Source organism: Zeus faber (assembly GCF_960531495.2).
Source record: "Zeus faber genome assembly, chromosome: 21".
NCBI classification, from domain to species: Eukaryota; Metazoa; Chordata; class Actinopteri; order Zeiformes; family Zeidae; genus Zeus; species Zeus faber.
This window is the reverse complement of record NC_137208.1, coordinates 11,588,581-11,604,395: the sequence shown is the minus strand read 5'-3', so window position 1 is coordinate 11,604,395 and position 15,815 is coordinate 11,588,581. Positions and strand designations below refer to the sequence as shown.

Below are 15,815 nucleotides of genomic sequence, written 5' to 3'. Positions count from 1 at the left end.
GGTCAATTGATTGAGCCGGGGGGTCCGCAGCTTTAAAGGGACGAGGGACCGGAATTGTCCAAGTCGGAGACGTTCGGCTCGGGGTGTGACTAACCACACCCCGTCGCCAAGGAGAATTTGCTGCAGCATTATGATTTATTTCCAGTTGTCAGCTAACTGAGGTAGCAGTCCAGTGGGACGTTGAAGTGAAGTTGGCCTTAAACCCTACGCCGCTAAAAGCCGAGGTTTTTATATATATATATATATATGTTTTTTTTATCTCTTTTATCGTGGCTTCTTTTAACTTTTGAAATCGTTGAAACATCCACCCCGTTCTTAAAAAAGTTTCACTCTAAAAAGGCGATATAAGCATTGGGTAGTTTGTTTTTTTCGTTAAAAAAAAACAAACAAAAAAAAAAATCACACCGATTGGAAGATTTTTTTTTTAATAAATAGGTAATCATTTTAACCACAGTCCCGTTAAATATCACTTTTGGGGCCCATCGATTTATTTTTGAAAGGCAAGGTCCACCGGTTTTGGTAGCGGAGAGTGAATTCTACAACCACGTTGTGCACATTCCAGCGCTTTGGAGAGCGGATCAGTGACACTGATCCTTTTGTTCATCCCTGGAGTTCCTTTCTGGATGCTGTGGTGAAAATATTATTCTGGCGCCTGGGGGACATTTCATTCCGGGGCAGATTTTTCGAGATGCCTCGCTGTTGGGTTTCGACATCAAGTAGAATCAAAACCGCGATGAACAAAACGACCCCTTCAGAACATTCGTACAAATATAATTGTAAGGCATTTTCTTTACAGAGTGTCACAGTTGTGGTTTGTGCCAGTAAAAGTCAGATTTTCCTCTTGGCGCGAGCCGCCCCCGTCTGAAACCCACCAGCCTGAGCGCTAGCTGTGCTGCCTTTAGACCAAGTTAAAAAATATAAAATTAAAATAAAAAAACATGACCCTCGCCAGTCCTCCAGCTTGGATCGCGCGAGTCATTCGCACAGCTTCGGCCGGGGCTTCGGGGGCGGGTCTTCCCGGGGGGCCGACCGTAGAAAACTTTAGCGCAGGCAAGAGCCGCAACTCCCAAAAACGTAGACGTGCATGCGAAAATGTGTGTAGACTGTACAGACTTTTGAGTGTGTCGCCCAGGGTTCGGTGGTGGACAGTACGGCGGAGTTCGGGGCGCAGTCCTATCTGCGCATGGACCCCAAAACGGTGCCCGTGGAGGGGGCGTTGGCGCCGTAATGGGGGTAGTTGTCGTTGGGCGGCGGGCTGGGGAGTAGCGAGTTCCCGTTGGTGGGCGAGCAGCTGAGCTGCAGCCTCCGGAGGTACTCGGCGTGAACCGGCTTGTGGCTCTGCAGCACTTTGATGGCCTCGTCCACGGTGAACCACTCCCGCTTGCGGCCTGCGGGGGGAGCCAGAGAGCCACGCATCAGTCACCGGTGACCTTCAAAAACTCCACTTTTCTCATACCTCTGTACGTCGGTAATGTATGCTTTGAGATTTTAATGCAGGCACTGCACATGTATGTATGTTTTTCCTTTTCCCTTTTTTGCGTAGATGTTTTTTTCTAAAGGTGCAACTCCAGTAAGAAATACATGTCATTAGGACTGGTGTTAGTATCATTTACCATTTAGTACCATTTAGAAAAACCTCAACTTCCGTACTGAGTAAAAACGGCACCCGCTATGCAAAATGTCGACTAGGTCTATAATTCCACTTTTATTCCACAAATATATGTTGTACAAATGAGGATGACTAAATGATCACACACCCCAAGGAGCAGTGTCTCCACGGGTATTGCTTTCTATTAATTAACGTGTCTGGTTAATGAGATGAATTAACAAAAGGAAGGTTGGGGGTATCCCAGGATCACACACACTTTAATATCTGTGCATTGTGCACATGCATATATGTTTGCACGTGTATTATTATGCATGTATACACACACACACACACACACACACACACACACACACACACGACTGTTTATATATTATTGTGACTGACTAATTTTCCCCTTGTTCATATAAGAAAAGCGCCGATGCAGCAAATGCGGGTTTTTACAGAAAGTGGAAAGGGAGGCTTCCTGTGGAGCGTTCCACAACTTCTCAAAGTGCTCCGGCATTTGTGCTGGTGAAAGCTAGGCTGCCTGCTGGATTACAGCCAAGACGTTGTGCAGCTAAATAGGAGAAGCCTTGATTTATACCTGGCACCTGTTCTCTGCACATGTCATGTGGTCACATGGTGCGCTATATAGTATATACATTCATATAAAGGCAAAGAAGTACACAGCACAACACACGCACGCACACACACACACACACACACACACACACACACACACACACACACACACACACACACACACACACACACACACACACACACACACACACACACACACACACACACACACAGCAAGTGTGGCAAGTGTATAAACACACACCTATGTTAACAGAGTCCTCCCAGTCCTCCAGCGTTTCGGTCACAGTCAACACGTACACATACGTCCGGTGCTTCCGGTCTTGGTTTTGCTTTGGGGTCAGAGGAGAAGGAGTTTTAAAACGTTGACACCGTGATAAGATGAGCACCGGGCACTCGTCTATCATTTCTTTGGAACTCAGTGGAGCCTACAGGTGACCACAACCTTTTATACACATTTTATTGGTGAAGTCATATTGCATGCATCATATATTATACAGTATACAATGATATACAGGGTTTTTTACAATGATTTAAGTGGTTTTCATCTCCATAGAACATCGGAGTCATCACAATCGGGTATAATTAAGCAACAAAACAAGGAAGATCAACTCAAACTTACTTCAAATACACCGAGTAGGCGTCCCAGCTTGCCCTTGACTCCGGCCTAGAAGAGAAATGGAAATAGGAAATCACCAAGGAGAACAAAAAACAAAACAGAAAAACAAAAAACAACGGAGAGCATTTTTCTGCTCTTCCAAATGATTGTAATCTAGAGGGGCTCCCAGGGGCGGGGCGGGGGGACGGTGTAGTCATTTTACTGAGACCTTGGTGGCGTCTCATTGTCAGCATTGGCCGCGCAAGGATCAGAAACAACAATGGAAAGTGGATGAAAAGGCAAAATCCTGTTTATCCTGGTAACAGCGTCGGCGGCACATTACATCTCACTTCTTGAAATAATTTTCAGTACTTTTTTTTTTTTTTTTATAGTCAGTCACAGTTATTTATGTCATTTGTTTTATCGTACATAACTACATCTCCTGACTTGGAAAACTTTGTCACAGAACTATATTACAGTTAAGACTTGTGGGGAATCTATTTAAGATTCTTGGGTGTTGAAGCCTTTCTGCGCATACTATTACAAATGAGACGGACTTGACAGAAAAAATGTTTAATGCTGTGTGCTCAACCAATCTCAGCGACGGTTCAGAAACAGCCCAAAGAAAAAGAATGAACCGAGTTCCGAATTTATTTGCATTCCCTGTATTTTGTCGCCGGCGGCAACAATAAATCAAAGCACCCGCCGTACGTGCAGCGGCTCAGGTGGTTTCACGGCTCGAAAAACGAAACACTTCATGTGTTTAGATCCCACAACGCTGCTTCCAACGCTGAAGCGGTCGTGTTTTGTTTTTTTTTAAGAGCGGAGGCGGCGGCGTGCCCGTGAATCGTGGAGGATCGATAAAAAAAAAACAAGCGCGCGGCGAGTCAGAAGCAAGGCGCCGGTGGAGGAGGGTCGGTCGGGATGTTTAGGGATTAGTACGGCGGGGGCGTCGCTATCTCCTTCGCGTGACACCTTTTTTTTTTTTTATCGATTCATGTTCACTTGCCGGTAATCGAATTACCACGAACCCGTCCATCAAGGTTCCCCCCCCCCGAGATGAGTTTCCCAACATACATGAGAAGCGTCGTTCTGCGGCCGGCAGGGCGGGCCAGAGGGCCTGCCAAAGCACAGGAATCTAGCGGGTTGCCAAGTTTAGCCCGCTGACGTGACCCGGCTCCAACTGATACGCAAGGTTCCCCCACCAGCTGGACTTCGGGAACACCACCGACACCCGGGGCCTCCTCAACTATCTCTCTTTTCCCCTCCTCCTCCCCTTTCAGCGTGCATCCTGGCAGAACTCACGGCCGGCGATTGTGACTCGTGGTTTAAAAGGTCATTTGAGCACTTAGTACGCGATCATTAATGTTTCCGACGGCAATCCGACCATTTCGTAGCTGTTCACTCTTAACACACACTTAACGCCCAGCTGATACGGGGCTTCATGTGGTGGGGCCTGGTTCCACACACACACACACACACACACACACACACACATACATACACACACACACACGCACACGCACGACCTTCAAATGAAATCAAGATGGATGTGCTCGTCTCTCCGCTCACCTCCTCAAACACCTCTCGCACGGCGGCACCGCGGGGCTCCTCTTCAGGCTCCATGCCACCCCCGGGGACGATCCACTGGTCCGGGTGTCGACTGCTGCTCACCAGCAGGACCTGGGGGAGAGGAAAAACACACAAAAAACGTGAGACGCTGCAATCGGCCACAAACTCAAACGACATGAGATTAAAAAGCCATTTCGGCCAAGAACTTCAAACTTGAATGGAACAAATGAGCAAAAATGATCGAATGGCACAAACTTTGCTGTTGTTTCTAATGCTGAACCAACATTGTACCACCTCAAGTGGACATTTATTAATATCGAAAACATAATAGATTTAACTTCATAACCAGCAATTTATTAAGATTATGAACAATGTTTGATAGAAATACATTTAAGCTTATTCAAGAAAATAATATCATTGAAGAAGTTGATTTCATAAATTTCAACTTATTAAGCCCCAATTTCATTGCATTTGAAATGCCTCTTTGTTTCTTTGTCTTTTTTTTTTTTTTGCTGTACGCGTATAGGATTTGCCAATAGTTTCTGAGAAGGAATGGTTTTACTTTTCATTGGAAAGTCAGCTGCCCGGGAAGTGTCCTGGTGGCTGGAACAGTAACTGCACGCACTATGCAGGAGAAATGTCTGGCAGCGGCCCGGGTCCGACTGACCCGCGGTCATTCGCTGCGTGTCACTACCTCGCTACCCCAGTATCTCCTGTGCCACTTCATTGCATTCTGCAGATGAGATATATATATGGAGTGCTGTAATAATATACATCCTGTATATATACATCTGAGAGACGATCTGAGAGACGACCTATCTGAGAGAATAAAGAGACGTTTATTCAACATAAAAATGTGGGTAGGGAGTTAATTTGCCTCAACCCAACCTAATTTATTTTCCATTTCTTAAGGTTTTTCTGACATTGGCTCAAAATAGCCTTGACATTTGGATGGAGACATGGTTGCGCAATTGTGCAGAATAATGCGTCAGCTAATGATGATGACGACTTTGGTGAGAACGCAAAAGAAAACGCAGATTACAATTCTCTTAGCCTGAAACTCCGATATAAATTTGATCATGTGCAGACGCAACCCTTGTTGATTTGATCCCATTGACTTGTTAGTTTTATTGCTCTTTCAGATCGTTTTGGAAAACTTTTAATTGCCCAGTTAGTGAGTTGACTCAAAGGCATTTTTGGAGCGGTTCCAACACACTTGGACCCCAGTAAACAATGCAGGTAAAGCAGGCGTGACCCGCTGCTCCACTAAGCAGCCTGCCAGGCTTGAATTACACGACACTTGCACTGTAGACCGATCGCACGGATCAAATGAGCCTGTCACCACGGTTTCCAGCTGTGTCAATATGGCAACCACAACACAGAGACACACACACACACAACTACAGCAAACACAAGTCTTTTTTACTCTATTTTTCCCCATATTTGATACTTTGTTTGACTGGCACTTTTTAAGAAACAGCCATTCCATGTATTACTGTATGTGGTATCCATGTGCTCCTCTATATGCTGTTTCCATCGTTAGGTGGCCTGGTCCGCCTTTCCCGGCAATAATGCACCGATCGAACACACGGAATGGATTTGATAAAGCAACGTGGTAAGTTCAACATTCACAAGAAAAAGAACAGCGCCCTCGGATGACAAAATCAGATGGTGGGACTTATAGTGTAATCCCGCCAACACGGACAATCTCATGGATTTCCACTTTAATCATGATATAGAGCAACAGGTCATTCTACAGATTTAAGCACCGGGGGGAAAGAAGAACCAGTTCAGCGCTCAGCATCAGGAACAGGGACACTTTGACACCGTGGGGCTTCTGAGATCACACCTGACTTCCTGTCCGGCCCATGCCAACACCCCCCCCCCCCCCCCCCCCCAACTCACTATCTTGCTATCACTTTTTGCGGCACTGACGTCGCGGCACACATCTGGCGAGGCCCCGCAAACATACGGTTGGGACAGATATCCGCCTTGTTTCGACAGCTTGCGCGGCAGATGGTGATATTCACCTCGCCGCCATCCCCTGCTCCACCTGTCCAATCACTGTCTGCGGTAATCCTGCACCGAGAGCCGGTCTGATAATCCCAAACTCGGCCTCTCTCGCTTTCCCGTAATGGGATTGATAGGAAGGGGCTTTTTGAAGCTCTGCCGAGGTGCCGCCAGGTGACCGATCTGGAGCCGCGGTCCAAAACCGACTCTGTGGCACATGTCGGGGGGTGGGGGGGGGGGGTGGCGATGAGCGTTGCGGGCTGCCCGTGCCGAGCTAAAGCAAGCCGGGCACCTGTTCCTTCCCCGGCTGACATCGGCCGACCCTGGGGAGGGGGTTGATTGGCGTCACACCAAGGATACGACTATAGATGTGCGCATTATGGCTGTGTGAATTCAAAGCAGGGCGCCATGGAAAAACTTTGTGCGTGTTTATGGACGCTATATCCGCTGGATATATATATCGAGGTTAAGAAGCGGATGCCCGTGGCTCCTCAAAAAAAAATACGAAAAGAAAAAACAAACAAAAAAAAACAAATAAAAAACAGGTGCTCGTCCTATTTGTGTGTGGAGTGGCTGGCACAGTTTGCAGGGAAGGGACGTTCACACTAAAGCGAGCAGCGGCACAGCGGTGCGGAGCACGGAACACACCGCCTTCTCAGAGGAGCGCCAACTTTACAAATGCTCTGAGATGAACCTGGTAACCAAGTTCTGCCATCTGTGTATGTGTGTGTGTGTGTGTGTGTGTGTGCGTGCGTGTGCGTGCATGTCTGTGCATATTTCTGTGCTAGAAATGAGAATTTAAGAGTCACCCGTCCACATACAGGGCGCCGCCGTTGTGGTTTTATTGCAGAGCTGCAGACGAGGCTCCGGGGGCGATGCGTGCACAGCCTGTGTATACAAAACAAAAGCCAAAAAGCTTCCAGGGCGGTTGGGCCAAATCCCTCTCCCATTTTGAACCACTGAGTCAGTTGCGAGATGCTGTCTGGGTATAGAAAACGTAAGTGAATCCCGGGGCGTAAGAAATAAACTTCCTGGCAAACTAAATCTTCATATCTCCCGAGAGCGTCACTGACATGTGAGCGCTCTCGCTCCGCCATTCTGACCTTTCCTATCATTTTGGATGTTTTATTCATAATCATAATGAACAGAGGATATTGATTTGGTTCCTTTAGCGATGTACTGTATATAAGCCGCTCTGGCTCCGGCTCCCCGCCCGTCAAAATTCACCACCTGTTGGACAGCGCTCGGCGTCAGAAACAACGGAAAGAGAAATAACTGACGCCTACGCGATGACAGGCTGAGGGTCGGGCGGAGTCCTCCACAGCGCCGGGGGTGAAGGGAGGTGCGATGTGGCGGAGGAGTGAAAGGGCCGCTGTTGTGGAAATACCACAGGGGTGCCTTTTTCGTTTTCCCTAATCGAGTAATTAAAAAATAAATGACATAGTCATCGATATGGGAAAATGGGGGTCTCTTTTCAATTCGTGGCTTCCCACCCCCCCGATCTATTGAAAAAGAGGGACAGCTTTGGACGCCGTATCCAAAGGGAACCGTCAAACTGTCACCGGTCGTAAATATCACCCATAATAACCCGTCCCCTGGTCCGGGCCTCAAGCAGGACAGCGGGAGGTAATGTTCTGGAGGAACGAATGTGGCCGTAAAGGTTTTGGATGCCGAGGAGGCTCTCCCAGGACGAAAAGTGGGAAGATGCCAGAGACACATGAACAGGTAGAAGGAGGTCGGAAGAGGGAGGAATGAATGAGGCAGTTATTTAATGATAATAAGTGGGGAAGGAATACTATCACACGGTTGGGATGCCTTTATAGATCATTATTATTATGGTAACCGATGAATGTGTGGGTTCCCTTTATATATATATATATATATATATATATATATATATATATATATATATATATATATATATATATATATATATATATATCGAGCTGAGCTGTTCAGTAAAACAAATCGGAAAAATCAAATAGCCATCAAGAGTATGAGTCACAAAGACTGCCATTTGGTTTTGTCTCAGAATCGTTTAGCCCTATAGTCTATTAATCCATGCTGTTATTTCAGCCCTTAAAATGGCAGCATATTATGGTAAATCTGATTTAAAAAAAAAAAATATATATATATATATATATATATATATGTTTTTTTTTTTTTTTTTTTTTTTTTAAACGATGTGATGGTTGTAAATGCCCATCAAAGGTCATCCGTCTTCTCATTTCACAACATGAAACAACAACAGGCATTTACATTTTGGTGAAGTTGTAAAATGTGGTAGATATGTCATAACATAACAAAAACTACATTAACCAGACCGAATCGTTTCTATCGGTGGACTAATTGGTTATTGGATAAATCGTTTCAGCCCATCACGCGGTGGCGCCGTTTCCAACCCACATCCTCAAACCTAAAAAAAAAAAACGCATCAAGAATGGTCACACAAAACCCGAGTGGGCACTAGGAGGCCACGATGAGTAAGAGATTCAAAACTCAAGTGGAGCTCCGCGCGGATGCAGGAAGTGAGGAGTTCTGACCTTTGGCTTCGTCTTCAATCAACAAATCAAACCTTGTTGTGATCTGCTAATAAAGGCCGATGCCAAACGATTATTACTTTTACATAATGTCAACAAGTCCTCTCGTGTACCGTGTCTCCGAGCAACACGGGCGCCTTTATCACAACTGTCTTTTCGCCGTCGGATGACCTCACTCTCCTATCACTGATGTGCCGGGGTCACTAGTTACATTTTTTTTCGGGGGGAGCTTAATTGCCGTCATTGTGTCGTAAGTCACAAGGTTTCAGCTTTGTCTTCTGCTTAATGACACAACAAAAGGTTTAACAGCTTAGAGGGCTCATGTTCTGCCACAAGCACAAACGGTTGGGTCTCCTATGTCTGGGAGTGTTCGCTCCACTGTGTGTGTGTGTGTGCGCGCGCGCGTGTTTGGTGCCTCACTTTGAAGAGACGAGAGAAAAAAATAAAAAATAAATAAAAAAAGGTTCGAGTGGCAGCGTTCTCAGTAAAAAGGCCAGAATAACAACCGCGGAGTTCCCCGCACGATATCGTTCTCGTTTATCTTTACGCTTTATCTTCTTTATCTTATCTTATCGGAGCCTGGCGACGGCTCCGGCCTATCCCTCTGTCCCTCCAACCTCGCCGCCTGTCAACCGCTGCCTTCATTAAAACTAAGTGGCAGCTTTAAACACGGAAACACGTTGAAAACAGGTAAAAAGTTGGAGCTTGACACCGAGTTAATGATTATACGGGTCAGAGAACAAGAGGGAGGAGAGAATCTTCGTTGCACCCTTTTTGATTGGTATTTCCTAATTGCTGATAATGGTTTTAGTAGTATTTATTTTTTATAGGCGTTTAGAGTTTTGTTTCATTTTATTATTTAGTAAGATGGGAAAGTATGCAAGGACAATAATGTTTTTGTTTCTGGGTATGGGCAAGAAATCTTTCTATTTAGAATACAAAAAAGATGAACACGTGCAATAATTAGTGAATAAATGCAAATGTTTATGGAAATGATCAGTTCCCCCTATATTTATCTATGCATGTACAGTATGTATGTATCGACCTGTTAACGCCCTGCCGTGCAATATTGGAGAACGTATAACTCTTGGGAGAGGCCGGGCATGGATTACATGTAAGGCCACCCAGCCTGGAGCGGTGCCATTTTGCCCCCCTGGTCCCGGGTCCCTGTGCTGGTCTGGTGGCGGGGGGCTCGGAGCCCACCGCCCGCTCAGTGATATCGCACTGAGCACGTCTCTTGTGTTGCACACCACACACTTTGGGCTTGGATCTTGGCACAGGGGACGGGGTCTGAGCATTGCCAGTGTTCAGAACAACAACAAGAAAAGAGAGAAGAAAACAGAACATCCCTTTTCCGTAATTCCGTAACTACGGTGCCACACGGATTTGTAAATAATAATAATAAAAAATAAAAAATAAAATAAAAAGGAGAAGCAACACCGCAGCAGCAGCACAGCCCCTTTAAATGCTCACGTGCAGAGAGATGCAACACAGTGCCTGCACTGGGAGGCTGCTGCATGTTGATCATCATTCTGAATAACAATCTTTTAATTGGGCCGAGTGCATTTTCAGATCCGAGGAACTTGTCTTGGAAATAGTTGGTGCAGAGCGGACAGACAAAGACACACACACACACACACACAAAAATTTCAATACAATATAATATATATCTAGAATATACAAAATCTGCCCTGCTCTCTGCACCAGATAAAGACAGATTAATTACGGCAACAACAAAAAAAAGCCTATGACAGGAAGTATTGACTGGTTATGAATATGAACATGAATATGAATATAAACATGAACATGAATACAAACATGAATACAAATATGAATAGTTGGATATTGCTGCGCATGACGGGACCAAATAAGACAAAATCCGACATATGGTTAGTATAAATAAATAATAATAATAATAATAATAATAATAATAAAGGAGACGTGATCCCTTGTGGTAGTGCGCTGGGACCCAGATCCTTCTCTTGAAGATCCAGACCCACGGTGGGAGAAACACGCCACGGAGCCCCCCCCCCCCCCCCCCCGTCCCCGTCCCCACCGCTTCCCACCCCCATCTCAAACTAGCCTAAACTGGATGGCCCCGGGCCCCGCACGGTAAACACAGCCAAACCCCCTCGTCCGACTTACTCCGGCGTCCACTCTTTTTTGCCCCCCCCGAATATAAAGATTTAAAAAATATATATATATATATATATATATAGTGATTAAAAAAAAAAGCTTTTCACACGCGACACCGCTGTCATGCGTGGGGTGGATGAATGGGGTCGGGAATGAGAACCAGCGCTAATGGATCCCTGCGGTGTGCGTGGGTCCCCCCCCCCCCGCCTCCCGGTGGGGGTCGTCTCCTACCTCCTCCTCCAGCTCGTTCTTGAAGCACAGGCACGCGGCTCTCTTCTTGAAGCCCTCCCCGTCGTAGGTCCTGGTCTGGTTCGGCTTGAACTTCATCATGGATGGTTCTTCTCCTCCTCCTCCTCCTCCTTCGCCTCCTCCACCGCCGCCGCCTCCTCCTCCTCCTCCTCCTGCCCCGACGACGGCGACGAAAACCCGGTGGAAGGACCGACCCTGCGGGGGAACCAGCATCCGTGACCGTGACGGGCGGTCGAGAGATCGTCCGATTCTTTATATTGTTGTTGTTGTTGTCGTCGTCGGTGTCGGTGTGGCTGTTATTCCCATTCGGGTGGCGTCTGGGGGGGGGGGGGGAGCCGCTCCGCAGCACGGCGCTCTGCTGCTCCCGGTTCTCCACGCCACCACCAGGCGGGGGGAGTCTTATGCTCAGCCCGCTCACAGCGGCCCTCCTCCGGCCGCACTGCGCATGTGCGCCGCTGACTCAGTACAATGGACAGAAGGCCAGGGCTCAGAGTGGACTGGGACTAGGCACGTCACCATTCATTAAAAAAACAGCCAACTGCGGCATATAAACACATACCCTTCTACTCATATACCCATATACTCACATATCTATAGTCGGTATACCCTTGTACCCATAAAATATACCCGTATACCTTCACAATATACCCTTATACCCATATATACCCTTATACCTTCACAATATACCATTGCACCTTCAAATTATACCATTATACCTTCACAACATACCCTTATACCTTCACAATATACCCTTATGCCCATATCATATACCCTTATACCTTCACAAAATACCCTTATTCCCCTCTAATATACCCTTATACCTTCACAATATACCCTTATGCCCATATCATATACCCTTATACCTTCAAAAAATACCCTTATTCCCCTCTAATATACCCTTATACCTTCACAATATACCCTTATGCCCATATCATATACCCTTATACCTTCACAATATACCCTTATACCCATATATACCCTTATACCTTCACAATATACCATTGCACCTTCAAATTATACCATTATACCTTCACAACATACGCTTATACCTTCACAATATACCCTTATGCCCATATCATATACCCTTATACCTTCACAAAATACCCTTATTCCCCTCTAATATACCCTTATACCTTCACAATATACCATTGCACCTTCAAATTATACCATTATACCTTCACAACATACCCTTATACCTTCACAATATACCCTTATATCATATAATATACCCTTAAACCTTCATAATATACCCTTATACCCATATCCTTATACCTTCACAATATACCCTTATGCCCATATCATATACCCTTATACCTTCACAATATACCCTTATATCATATAATATACCCTTAAACCTTCATAATATACCCTTATACCCATATCCTTATACCTTCACAATATACCCTTAATCCCCTGTAATATCCCCTTATACCTTCACAAAATACCCTTATTCCCCTCTAATATACCCTTATACCTTTCTCAATATACCCTTCTACCGTCACAATACACCCTTAATCCCCTGTATTGCATTGCATTTTAGCGGACGCTTTTATCCAAAGCGACTTACAATTGTTCCAACGCCGACGGACGCAGCCATCAGGAGCAATTAGGGGTTAAGTGTCTTGCTCAAGGACACTACAGCATGCTAGCAGGAGGAGCCTGGGATCGAACCGGCCGCCTTTGGATTACTAGACGACCAGCTCTACCTCCTGAGCTACCATCCCCCCTTACACCTTCACAAAATACCCTTAATCCCCTCTAATACACCCTTATACCTTCACAATATACCCTCAACCCCCTACAATATAGATCATATTATAGGGGGTTGAGGGTGTATTGTGAAGGTATAAGGGTATATACCCTAATAATATATCTTGCACACATCATCGTCTGACCAGCGATGGACATATGGAACCAGGTCCCTGGGCACGTCATTGAATGCTGCCCACTGCTCCTGGCTGCTCCCCCCGGAGGAAGGACAAGCCAGGACGGGTCAAATGCAGAGGCCACATTTCACCGGCCACCATCCAAAGCACGTGCGTGTGTGTGTGTGTGCGTGTGTGTGTGTGCGCGTGTGTTGTAGTAGCGTGTTGTGTGACGAACAAAGAATCTTCTTCTTCTTCTTCTAAAGTTATATCATACACCCATATACCATTATACTAATATAACCTTATATCCGGTGCCTATATACTGTACCATACCCATATATCCATACATCCTTAAAGCCCTGTAATATACCCATGTACCCACATACCCTTATACCAAGATATAATATACATTTACACTCTCATAACCATATACCCACATCTCCATTATACCCATACCCAAAGTTTAACCCATAAACCCATATACTACAGCTTACCATTATTGACAATTTTTTATGGATACCTTGATATTGATAATTTGACAATATTTTAGGGTTGACTATTGGTGCCTTCATAAGATAATTCCACACAGGAAACATCAGAAATAACAATCATTAGCAATGTGGATATTAAGACCAAGCAGATAGAGGTGTTGATTAGAACAGTCTATTAAGTTCAGAAAGCTGCATTACTTTACTGTCGGGCTCCTTAAAGACAACATTTAACCAGATCACAATATTGCAATAACCACAACCGCAGACGTTAATAGTCTCTGATCACAATATCAATATTATATCAGCCAACCCTACTTCATACCCATATGCCCTTGGCTGTGTGCGCAGCCAAAACAGACACGTTAATGTTTGAGTAACTTAGCTGAGAGGTCCACATTGAGGCTTTGTTTAAGGATGTTTTCAACACCTCAAAAGCTGCTTATCAGGAGGGGGAAATCAAACCACCTTCCGTTTAAAGGCTGAAATACCATCAGCCCAAGGCGTGAGACGCTGAATTATCAGGTCCTCTATAACTTTATCAATTCGACCCGATGAACCGTAGAGAGGATGCTGTCCTGCAAATCAAAAGGTCACAAGTTCAATCCTGCATAGCTGCTGTCCGGTGCAAGAACTGAGTGTCCTTACAACACATGAGACTGGGCTGCTCCGGCAGAGACGCTCCTCAGCGCTTCCGTGAGACTCCTCGGTGGGGAACGCAAAACCATATTCGTGTGCAAATAAATAAATAAATTGCTGATGCGGCAATGGCAAATAATGTTACTCGGGAGCGTTGATACAGTAATTGTGCCTAAAAAAACCCCACAAAGGCTGAGGCCAGCCCGATAGCACCAGTACTCGATAAGTCCAAGTCTCAAACATTGTGCCACAAACCCTAATGTTTATACTGCGTTGGAATGTCAAGAAAATATTTTGATATCGATTTCCCCGGGAAGTTTCCATATTGCACGCCGTGTGAAAACGCATGACATGTAAACATTTCGCCCCCCAGCGGCGGTGTCTCTCCGTGTCGCCGAAGGGAAGGATTACGCCTTTCAGAGACCTTGAAGCCAAGCACATATTTCTCAAGATCACAACAGGCTTTGGCAGAGCCCACAGCACCAGAACACACAGTTTACTCTCGTATTATTTGCCCGCTTATAGGAAAAGTGAGGTTATCTTCGAGGCTACGAAGGCAAGGACATTTGCCTGTAATTTGAACGTCCACGGAATTACACAACCGTCACCAGTCATTTAAACAGCGGTGTGGAGCATTCTTTTTGCGGTTCATTAGCTTATTTCAACATTCTTCTTTGCAGCATGACACTCTGCATTGCAACAAGTCAGAGATGGGGAAAACCACACCTTTACTTGAGAAAAAGGTTTGTTTTTTTCATGGTACCAGAAGACACTCATCTGCTTGTCCAGATATTAATGTTTAAAATATTTATAATTCAGCCGTCTTATATTGGTATCTTCTGTTCTATCTTTCGGCTTCTCGGTCTCATGGCCTTTCTAGAAACATTCCCTGTTTGCATAATGTATAATTATAGTATAATTGAAATAGCAGATAACTGCAGATAAAGTGATAGACATCCACAGAGTTGCTCAAATAAATCTTAGTGGGGGTAATTCAAGAATATGTGCGATTTTACCAACAATGGCGGCTTGATATCACAATTAGACAAAGCATTGTTAGTATTTCGACACCTTTATCCAAAGTTTACCTTTGACCCGGGGTCCAGATGTTGTAACAACAGCAGGAAAGATCAATAAAACCACCCTTGCTTTTTTTTTTTTTTTTAACAAGATGAGGACGGATCAAAGTGGCTCAAAGGGCGCGGCTCATCAGCTGTCAGGGTCTCTAGCATCTATTCTTCCTGCAAGGATCCATATTTGAATTTTAGGATATACTCTAGGAGAGCCTTTTCAGGAATTGTGTTCACAATTCTCCTCTGGACCAGGACGGACACCCACATCCCGATTTGTCCGGGTATAACAGCACCAACGTAGCCGGGAGAAACAACGAAAAACACACTACGCAAGCAGAACACTGCTCATTTGGTCAAATGGGTTAAATTAGCAAATGGCAATGCAAAGTCAATTTCGGGTCGGTGTTTGGATGGTGGACCAACCTGTCTTTGCGGTCTCATGTGCAGGTCCATT

At 45.3% G+C, this 15,815-nt stretch overlaps 1 protein-coding gene across 1 annotated transcript; it reads right to left on the bottom strand.

Annotated features, from left to right (window-relative positions):
- Positions 1-11,375, bottom strand: nudt4b (nudix (nucleoside diphosphate linked moiety X)-type motif 4b). The gene is made up of 5 exons (XM_080022430.1): positions 11,276-11,375; positions 4,359-4,469; positions 2,811-2,855; positions 2,433-2,520; positions 1-1,388 (listed from the first exon to the last, which is right to left on the bottom strand). The coding sequence occupies exons 1-5, from the start codon at positions 11,372-11,374 to the stop codon at positions 1,174-1,176; spliced, it is 558 nt and encodes a 185-aa protein (XP_079878556.1). The 5' UTR covers position 11,375; the 3' UTR covers positions 1-1,173.
- Positions 11,376-15,815: the final 4,440 nt, after the last annotated feature.

Excerpts from the sequence above, each read along its gene's own strand:
- nudt4b (XM_080022430.1), bottom strand. The coding sequence starts at position 11,374 with ATGATGAAGTTCAAGCCGAACCAGACCAGGACCTACGACGGGGAGGGC. Across the intron at positions 2,856-4,358 it reads TGCGAGAGGTGTTTGAGGAG|GCCGGAGTCAAGGGCAAGCT; the intron begins GTGAGCGGAGAG and ends TTTCTCTTCTAG. Across the intron at positions 2,521-2,810 it reads GCCTACTCGGTGTATTTGAA|CAAAACCAAGACCGGAAGCA; the intron begins GTAAGTTTGAGT and ends CTGACCCCAAAG.